At 53.8% G+C, this 9,666-nt stretch overlaps 1 protein-coding gene across 2 annotated transcripts in view; it reads left to right on the forward strand.

Moving 5' to 3' along the window:
• EEF2 (eukaryotic translation elongation factor 2) overlaps positions 1-9,514 on the forward strand; it is a 9,784-nt gene extending 270 nt beyond the window's left edge. The window contains exons 2-15 of one of the 2 annotated variants that reach the window (XM_006754060.2): positions 766-980; positions 1,813-1,994; positions 2,078-2,289; positions 2,821-2,999; positions 3,161-3,266; positions 3,768-3,881; positions 4,113-4,251; positions 4,399-4,594; positions 5,272-5,530; positions 6,371-6,478; positions 7,175-7,528; positions 7,859-8,041; positions 8,122-8,254; positions 8,803-9,514. In XM_006754060.2, the coding sequence (XP_006754123.1) occupies positions 766-980; positions 1,813-1,994; positions 2,078-2,289; positions 2,821-2,999; positions 3,161-3,266; positions 3,768-3,881; positions 4,113-4,251; positions 4,399-4,594; positions 5,272-5,530; positions 6,371-6,478; positions 7,175-7,528; positions 7,859-8,041; positions 8,122-8,254; positions 8,803-8,996 (2,574 nt within the window). In that variant the 3' untranslated portion in view covers positions 8,997-9,514. The remainder of the gene's footprint in view (positions 1-765; positions 981-1,812; positions 1,995-2,077; positions 2,290-2,820; positions 3,000-3,160; positions 3,267-3,767; positions 3,882-4,112; positions 4,252-4,398; positions 4,595-5,271; positions 5,531-6,370; positions 6,479-7,174; positions 7,529-7,858; positions 8,042-8,121; positions 8,255-8,802) is intronic. The other variant, XM_015567196.1, reaches the window with a different exon arrangement.
• The last annotated feature ends 152 nt before the right edge of the window (positions 9,515-9,666 follow it).

Consider the following 9,666-nt stretch of genomic DNA (forward strand, 5'->3'; position numbering starts at 1 on the left):
GTGCCCTGGGCGGGCCCCCGGGCCGGGCTGGGCCTGGGGCGGAGGCGGGGTTGGGTGTTGATGATGTGGCAGACGCTGTAATGGCGGGCGCCGCCGAGGCAGCGGGGAGAGGGGGAGCCGCCTTATGTAACCCACCGATCGGGGGTTTAAGTTCGACTTTGTGTCGGGAGCAGGGAAACGGCAAAACCCAGAAAGCCAAACCCCAAAAGCCTTTTTCTAATGTCGGCCTGGCTTCTCACTGTTTGTATCGCCCAACTGTGAAGCCGCTCCGGAGCCACGAGGTGGAGGCTTGCAGTGCGCCAGCTTCTCCCCAGATGGGGGGTGGGTGGCATATTTAGGGACCTTAAGGGGTGGGGGCCCGTCTTCCCCCAGGCGGAAGGGTGACCTTGGGTTTTACAGAACCTGTTGAGTTGGGTAAAGCATGAGAAATCCCAGTGGCTCTACGGGGAAGGGTTTGGGGGGAGCTTTATACCGTCCATGTTTTTTAACTGGACACACACACGTCATCCCATCTACCGGAAATTGGTTGTCATTAGCCCCAGCCCCAGATTCTGGGTTGAGTGACAGCTAGAAATCTGGGTTCTCAGAAATGGGACAAGTGGCATTTTTAAAGGGGTATCGGCCGAGACGGGGAGTTCGGGTGGGAGTTGGGGTTGTCCCGGGACCAGCCCGCTCCTGGCCATGGTGCCGGCAGGATCTCGCTTGAAGTCTTGGTGCCAAGCCTGGTTCCTGGTCCCGCCTGAGCCTCCCCCTTCCCCGGCCTAGGTGAACTTCACAGTAGATCAGATCCGGGCCATCATGGACAAGAAGGCCAACATACGGAACATGTCTGTGATCGCTCACGTGGACCATGGCAAGTCCACGCTGACGGACTCCCTGGTGTGTAAGGCCGGGATCATCGCCTCCGCCCGGGCTGGGGAGACCCGCTTCACCGACACCCGGAAGGATGAGCAGGAGCGTTGCATCACCATCAAGTCAACGTGAGCAAGCCTGGTGCTCTTTGGACTGGGGAGGGGAGGGACTCGGCTGGAGCCTGGTGTGGGGACAGGCCTCAGACACAGTCCCTTCCCTGAGAGGCCTCTGGGAAGGAGTCTGGGCTTTTGAATGGTGAGACTCCTCCATGAGTTCAGTATAGTGAGAGAGGAAGCGCTGCAGCCAGGGAGAGACAGTGATGGGAGTGGTACTGGGACTTGCAGAGGAAGAGGGGGCTTAACCCCCCACTCCAGACGGGAAGGACCTTTTGGCAGTGTCTGGGAGTGCTCCCTCCAATGTCACATTCCTGACCCCGGATGTCAGTGGGGTGAGAACCCAAAGCAAAGTGACCGAAATTGCTGTTTGTTTTCAGTTGGGAGTTTGTGAACTTCTCTGTTTATCTGCTCTGGGACCATTTCAGCTGGGGCTGAAGGGCACAGGGATGGGTGAAAGGTAGTCTGGGTTTCTGGGTCTTGCCTGGTCACGTAGTTGCTGTTTGGAATCAGGTGTGTTGAGCTTGGGAGGACCCATGCTGGGGACTGGACAGGTGGGCTCGTCCCTTTGTAGCTGATATTAGGGAGGTGGGCAAGGGCTCTTTCGTGGGAAATCTGAAGTCTGTCTCTAGGGATGAGGAATGCAGTGGAGAAGGTGGTGCAGTGTCCACTCAGGGCTGTGGGTCTGGCTTATTACCACATACCGTCTTGCTTAGGGATTATTTGTCCTGACTGCCCTTGGGCAGGAACCCCAGGCTGACCTCTGCGGTTTTCGGGAGGACGGTGAAGAGCTACAGAATGGGGCAAGTGTGCCTTTCGTTCATCCAACCTGTCCCAATCTCCTTAGGGCCATCTCCCTCTTCTACGAGCTCTCAGAGAATGACTTGAACTTCATCAAGCAGAGCAAGGATGGTTCCGGTTTCCTTATCAATCTCATTGACTCTCCTGGGCACGTGGACTTTTCCTCAGAGGTGACAGCTGCCCTCCGTGTCACCGATGGTGCCTTGGTGGTAGTGGACTGTGTATCTGGTAAGCATGCGGTTTCCTCATCCTGCCTGGGAACCTGGGGGTGCCCCCTCTCTGGCTGACGAAATATCTGTGTCCACCCCCAGGTGTGTGTGTGCAGACAGAGACAGTGCTGAGGCAGGCCATTGCAGAGCGCATCAAGCCTGTGCTGATGATGAACAAGATGGACCGCGCTCTGCTTGAGCTGCAGCTGGAGCCTGAGGAGCTCTATCAGACCTTCCAGCGCATTGTGGAGAACGTCAATGTCATCATCTCCACCTATGGAGAGGGCGAGAGCGGCCCCATGGGCAACATCATGGTAAGGGTCCTGCCAGCTGGAGTTGGGATCCCTCGACAAGCTCCTATCCACCCCATTGCATTCCTCCCATCCTTCCCATTGGTGGGCTGTGTTCTTCCCAGACTGGAAAGGGCTGTGACCTCCCTCTTCCTCTGTGGGGACTGTCCTGAGGGAACCACTAGTCTGCTCCCCTTGGTCTTCTTGGAGGGCCTGAAAGTTGTTTTTTCTAGGAATGTTGGGGTGATGAGGGGGCTGGAATGCTTTTAGTATTGACTTCATCCAACACTTGAGTTTTTTGGGGAGGCTATGGGGAAGGGGGGGTACCCTGCCTGCCGAAGCAGGGTAGGGGCAGTGCCCTCTGTGTTACTGTTAACCCTTGCTGGTGGAGGGGATGAAGGCAAAGTTGGGCATCCTGTACATGATGACTAAAATTTCTTCACTTTGACCTGATGGCAATTGATGAAATCTGATGTCTGAAGCCCATGGCACCCAGGGACTTGGTAGCTGGGGTTTCTGTTTGTCCCCCTTCACAGCTTTCTCTTGTTTTCTTAGATTGACCCTGTCCTCGGGACTGTTGGCTTCGGGTCTGGTCTCCATGGTTGGGCCTTCACCCTGAAGCAGTTTGCAGAGATGTATGTGGCCAAATTTGCCGCCAAGGGTGAGGGCCAGCTGGGGCCTGCTGAGCGGGCCAAGAAAGTGGAGGACATGATGAAGAAGCTGTGGGGTGACCGGTGAGTGCTGCAGGGAGGATCAGGGCGTTCTGCAGCAAATCTGCGAGGTGGGCAGGGACTTGTAGGTGATGATGTGGCATAGGAACACCTCATGTCTGTGGGGTCATTCTGTCTAACCTTGATTTAGGCCCCCTGGCCTAATTGGGTTGGGTCTTCACCAGGTACTTTGATCCAGCCAACGGTAAATTCAGCAAGTCCGCCACAAGCCCTGATGGCAAGAAGCTGCCACGGACATTCTGCCAGCTTATCCTGGACCCCATCTTCAAGGTGAGCTGCTGCATGTGCTTGACGGATGTGCATCTCCCAGGCTGCCCTTGGGTCTAGTGGCTCCTGGCAGGGCCAGGTTCAAGATGGCTGCTGGGATATGGGTGAGACGGCACCACAGTAAGGGTGAAAACCCCAGGGCTCCGTCCTGACAACTGACAAGATAGGCAGGGGCACATGATAGGGGCCATCAGCATCCCTGGCTGGGGTTGGTCAGGTCAGCTGAGACAGGAAGCTCTGGGTTTTGCTCTGCCAGCCACTGAGGTTGAAGTGCTTGTTAGCTAAAATGTGTTCATGGTCTGTAAGTCAGAATGGACTTTTTTCGATCTATTGGGAGATGTCCCCAAGACTTGCTCTGTCTGGGTCAAGTCCTCTGTGGAAAGGTGAGTTTTGTAACCTTGCCTCTCTCTGCTCTGTGCTTGGCCTTAGGCTTCTCAGTGGGAAGCAACTGCAGGCTTCCTAATATGTTCCCAAACCCACTTTGCCATCCCCACCCCCAACTAGGTATTTGATGCTATCATGAATTTCAAGAAAGAGGAGACAGCAAAATTGATTGAAAAACTGGACATCAAGTTGGACAGTGAAGATAAGGACAAAGAAGGCAAACCACTTCTGAAGGTGAGCATGAGGGGCTGCCCAAGAGTCTCCGTCAGGACTCCCTGCCAGTGGTGAGCGCTGGCTTGGGGTTGGAGGCATTCCCAGCTGTAGCATAGCCACCAGCAGGGGTGGACAGAAGACCTCAGGTGTTTGCATGGCTCTTCTAGAGGGGACCCTGCATCTGAGCCACCTTGGTGAGCGCGTGATGCTGAAGGCTTTCCTCAGAATTGCCTCTCCTGACCCTCTGTGTAGGCTGTGATGCGCCGCTGGTTGCCCGCTGGCGATGCCCTGCTGCAGATGATCACCATCCATCTGCCCTCCCCCGTGACCGCTCAGAAGTACCGCTGTGAGCTCCTGTATGAGGGCCCCCCCGACGATGAGGCAGCCATGGGTATGTGGGGTTCACCTGAATGCTGGGTGGGGGCCCCCAGAGCAGCCGTGGTTAGAAAGCTGCCCATTGCCAAGCTTAAGCGTCTCAGGATTCTGGAAGGCTGAGCCCTACGGAGTCATGTTTTCTTTGGTGGATTATTTTTTTCAGGCATTAAAAGCTGTGACCCCAAAGGACCTCTTATGATGTACATTTCCAAAATGGTGCCGACCTCTGACAAAGGCCGGTTCTATGCCTTTGGTCGAGTCTTCTCAGGGCTGGTGTCCACCGGCCTGAAGGTCAGGATCATGGGGCCTAACTACACACCAGGCAAGAAGGAGGACCTGTACCTGAAGCCAATCCAGAGGTGAAGTGCTTGGCTAGTCATTTGTGACCCGAGGCTGGTCCCAGCCCTCCCTCCCTGCTCTAAGCTGCAGGAGTCGGAGTTCAGAGGGGTTTTACATGCAGTGCCCAGCAGGATGTAGTGTTGAGCCCTCTGGCCACCTTTTGTCCTCAACCTGGAGAGGCTTGTCTGGATGAGGTACAACAGGAAGCAGGGGGCTCACTCCCCCTAATTTCCCCAAGTTAGGGGCAGATGTTCCTGATCTCCCAGCAGTGGCAACAGTTTATTCTTACCTACCCAGAGAGCAGGTGCTGACCTCAGAAATGTCAGTCTGACGTCAGCCCTACCCCTAAACCTACTCTGGGCATTGGTGGTGGGAAAATAGAACGTTGACCCCCTCCACAGGGGTTGCCCACACCACACTGCCTTTTCTCAGCCCTGGGTCAGGTGTGTGGAGCCTGCATGGGGGATGTAGGAATGGCAGGTCGTCCTCTGTCTTGGTACACGGGAGCCAGCACTTGGTTGAGACAGTCTCCTGGGTGACAGTGGAGAGCCAAGGCCTGACGTCCTAGGGAGTGGCACCACCACTCAATGCAGGAGGGATGACCACAGGCTCCGGAAGGAAGGAGGCTTTGTCTTCCAGCCATTCCGGGACCTGGCACCACAGTGGTGTTGCATAGATACCTTTGTCTCTCCCCCAGAACAATCTTGATGATGGGCCGTTATGTGGAGCCCATCGAGGACGTGCCTTGCGGGAACATCGTGGGCTTGGTGGGTGTGGACCAGTTCCTTGTGAAAACAGGCACCATCACCACCTTCGAGCACGCCCACAACATGCGGGTGATGAAGTTCAGCGTGAGCCCTGTTGTCAGGGTTGCCGTGGAGGCCAAAAACCCGGCTGACCTGCCCAAGCTGGTGGAGGGCTTAAAGCGGCTGGCCAAGTCAGACCCTATGGTGCAGGTGGGTAGGTATACCCTGGCAGGAGGCACCACCACCACCTGCAGTGTCTGAGCTGAAAAGATGGGGTGGTTTCTCAAAGGAGGGACTTCCAGTTGGAACTGTTTGGAGATTCAGGTGTGTGTGAAACGCACACCTTCCCCCAAAGAGCTGTGGCCCTTTTTTTTAAAGTATATAGTTTTATTGATTTCAGAAAAGGGAGAATGAGAGAGAAACATAAATGATGAGAGAGAATCATTGATTGGCTGCCTCCTGTACCACCCACACGGGATTGAACCATGACCTCCTGGTTCATAGGTTGACACTCAACCACTGAGCCATGCTGGTCGGGCGTTGCTGCTCTTTTTCATGTCAGTTTACTGTCCAGGAGCCCAGGCCTTGGATCTCTATAGACTGGCTATAGATGATGGGTCTTTTTTTTTTTTAATTTTTATTGATTTCAGAGAGGAAGGGTGAGGGAGCGAGAGATAGAAATATCAATGATGAGAGAGAATCACTGATTGGTTGCCTCCTGCACACCCCCTACTGGGGATTGAGCCTACAACCTGGGCATTTGCCCTTGGCCGGAATCGAACCCAGGACCTTTCAGTCCCCAGGCCGACGTTCTATCCACTGAGCCAAACCAGCTAGGGCGATGGGTCTTATTTTAGGCTAACACTGAGAACCAGCAAATAAAGGCTCATATGACCCCTTGCTTCCCCCCACGGGCCCTGAAAATGTCACTAAAAATCTCCCACTAGAAAGGGATGCTTGGAGCCTGCCATTCTCCACCCCCCAGTTCCTTGGGTTTTTCCGAGTAGTTCTCTGGGTTTGATTCTTGGATTAACATTTGGCCTCTTTCAGTGCATCATTGAGGAGTCAGGGGAGCACATCATTGCTGGGGCTGGTGAGCTGCATCTGGAGATCTGCCTGAAAGACCTGGAGGAGGACCACGCCTGCATTCCCATCAAGGTGAAGCATGCTGTCCCTGGTAGGGGTAGGGATGGAGGCATGTAGGGACGGCAGAGCCCTTGTCCAGGCTGGGCTCTGAGTATTCCCTCCTTTCCACCCGCGCCGAGGACATGAGGTGACTTCCCATGTGAAACCAGCAGTTCATACACATCCTCACAGCTTTGAGGTTGGAGTGTGGGGGGTCTGCTTTCCAAAATCTCAAAACTCAGCTTCTAAAGAGCATAGACATTTAGTAGCCAACCTTAGGCCCAGTTGCTGGCCCTCTATTTTCATTCTCTACTTTTTCAAATAACTGAGCTCCGATCCGTGTTCATTAAATCCCTTAAAAGGCATTCCGCTCATAGAAATACAAATCTCCCCCCCCAGTTAACTGCTTTTTCATCTTCCATATGTCAAAATAGGATTAGGCCAGTGCCTACATTTTGCATATTCTTCTTTTCAAGTAATAATTGCATAGAATTTCACAAGATAAATTATTCTCTAGCCAGTCCTATTAGCAGTGGGTAGCCCCCTGCAAGGGAAAAGCTGTATACTTTGTATTTTTGCAGAAGCCAGTTGGGCATGGCTCTGTGCTACTAAATTAGTCATTCTGATTTTTGCGCCCATTGCCCGTCTGTTTCCTGAGTCTCATTAGGAGACCCCTCTCCTGGGCGGTCACTTCCTCCTGCAGGCCTGACTTCCGTGCTCCTTTTGCAGAAATCCGATCCTGTTGTCTCCTATCGTGAGACAGTTAGCGAGGAATCGAATGTGCTCTGTCTGTCCAAGTCTCCCAATAAGCACAATCGACTGTACATGAAGGCACGGCCCTTCCCTGATGGCCTGGCTGAGGACATTGACAAGGGTGAAGTGTCTGCCCGCCAGGAGCTCAAGCAGCGGGCCCGATACCTGGCCGAGAAGTACGAGTGGGATGTGGCTGAGGCACGCAAGATCTGGTGCTTCGGGCCCGATGGCACTGGGCCCAATATCCTTACTGACATCACCAAGGGTGTGCAGTATCTCAACGAGATCAAGGACAGCGTCGTGGCCGGCTTCCAGTGGGCCACAAAAGAGGTGAGGGGCCACTTGGTCATCCAGCTGAAAAATTATTAGCATCAGAGTCCATCAGTGGGACTTTGGCATAGGCCCAGACTCACCTGTGCAGACTTTTGGTGGGGATGGAATCCTCGGGGTTACCTGTTTTCTGTTAGTGAAGTGGGGCCAGTGGTCCTACCTCCTGAGGAGGGCATGCTAGGGAGGGTGAGCAAGGCAAGAGAGTAAGGTCTCTGTGGTTGCAGACCTGGAGGCTGGCACAACACAGCTGTGTGACTTGGCCTTCCCCTCTCAGGGGAGACTGCAGTAGAGGCAGGAGCTTGATGGTGAATTTGGCCCCTTCCTCTGTAGGGGGCACTGTGTGAGGAGAACATGCGCGGTGTACGCTTTGATGTCCATGATGTAACTCTGCATGCTGATGCTATCCACCGAGGGGGTGGCCAGATCATCCCTACAGCCCGGCGCTGTCTCTACGCCAGCGTGCTAACTGCCCAGCCCCGACTCATGGAGCCCATCTACCTTGTGGAAATCCAGGTAGGGAGTCCTGATTGTTCTACTGCTACTGGTCCCCTTCCCACCTAGCAACTGCTAAATAGCCTTTTATTGCCCGACAGTGTCCAGAGCAAGTGGTTGGTGGTATCTATGGAGTCCTGAACAGGAAGCGGGGCCATGTCTTTGAGGAGACCCAGGTGGCTGGCACCCCCATGTTTGTTGTGAAGGCCTACCTGCCTGTCAATGAGTCCTTTGGTAAGTGCTTGCTGGGTGGCTCTCAGATGCCCACAGTCCACTGTCCCCCAGCCAGACTGATCTAGGATAGACTCGTTTCTTGCCCCTTATGCAAGGCCCAGAGTGAGGCAGCCTAACGGGAGCCATGGATGTAATCCGCAAACTGCTCCCCCGTTCCCGTCCATTTGGGATGTAAGAGCAGCATGGTTATGTAGGAGGAGAAGGTGGCCCACTTCTTGTGGACCTCTGAATTGATGAATTGGGGGGCGGGGAGTGGTCACTCAGGTGTGTAAATTTGTGAGATCTGAAGATCGAATCTGGCAGAGAAGTAGCTCAGGCTCACCCTCAGGGTGAGCAGCTGGAGATTGAGGTGGGCCAGCATTACCTCACTGTTCAGTAGTGGTCTCTGAACAAGCCTGGGTGAGGAGCAGGGTTAGGGGTTTTAATGTCTGATCCCATCCAGGTTGTCTAGTTTCTGATCTCTCTGGTGTGAGTGTCCCCACCTTCAGACTTGGCCAGCGTACCAAGTCTGGACTGCCCAGTGAGCCCTGTACCTGCTTCTCCCACAGGCTTCACTGCCGACCTGAGATCCAACACAGGTGGCCAGGCTTTTCCGCAGTGTGTGTTTGACCACTGGCAGATCCTGCCCGGAGACCCCTTTGACAACACCAGCCGCCCCAGCCAGGTGGTGGCCGAGACACGTAAGCGCAAAGGCCTGAAGGAAGGCATCCCAGCTCTGGACAACTTCCTGGACAAATTGTAGGTTGCCCTTCTGCAGCCTGCCTCCCAGGTGCCACCCCCCTCACCGGCTCATGATCAACCACAACAAGCCCTCATTCTCCACAACATCTTGAGACTGTCCAGACACAGTGCCGCTCGCCTGGCTGGTTCTGGGGCCACTCTGTGCCATCGCTCAACATGAACACTTGATGCTGTTTCTTTCTATATTTATTTCAAGATTTCAGAGGCAACAGAAATGCCCTGGCTACAGGGACTATTTGGCTGGTGGGGGAGGTGGGATGGGACATCCAACACTTCTTTCCATTTCTGAGGAACACTCAAATGTCAAAAAAAAAGGAAAAAAGAATTAAAACGCATTAAGAGGTTTATTTGGGTAAATGGCCCACAGTGGATTTTCCCCCAGAAAGGGGGAAAGAAAAAGCAGGTAGACATTTCTGTTTGGACAGAAGCTAGAAGGCAGGAAATTCTGTGCAATGTCACCATGAGCACCTCAAAACTGTATTAGTGCCATTGGAATAATAAATTTGATTATGGTGGTGATTGCCTTTGTCTGTTGACTTCCTTCTCAGTTCGCTCAGGCTGGAAGGGACTTTCTTATGCCAGTGTGCATAGCTGTGGGTTATACTGTCATACAGAAAGCTCAATGTAACACTGAGCTTTGTGTCAGTTCAAATAGGAGACTACCAGGGCTA

Source organism: Myotis davidii, unplaced genomic scaffold (assembly GCF_000327345.1).
Source record: "Myotis davidii unplaced genomic scaffold, ASM32734v1 scaffold551, whole genome shotgun sequence".
Taxonomy (NCBI): Eukaryota; Metazoa; Chordata; class Mammalia; order Chiroptera; family Vespertilionidae; genus Myotis; species Myotis davidii.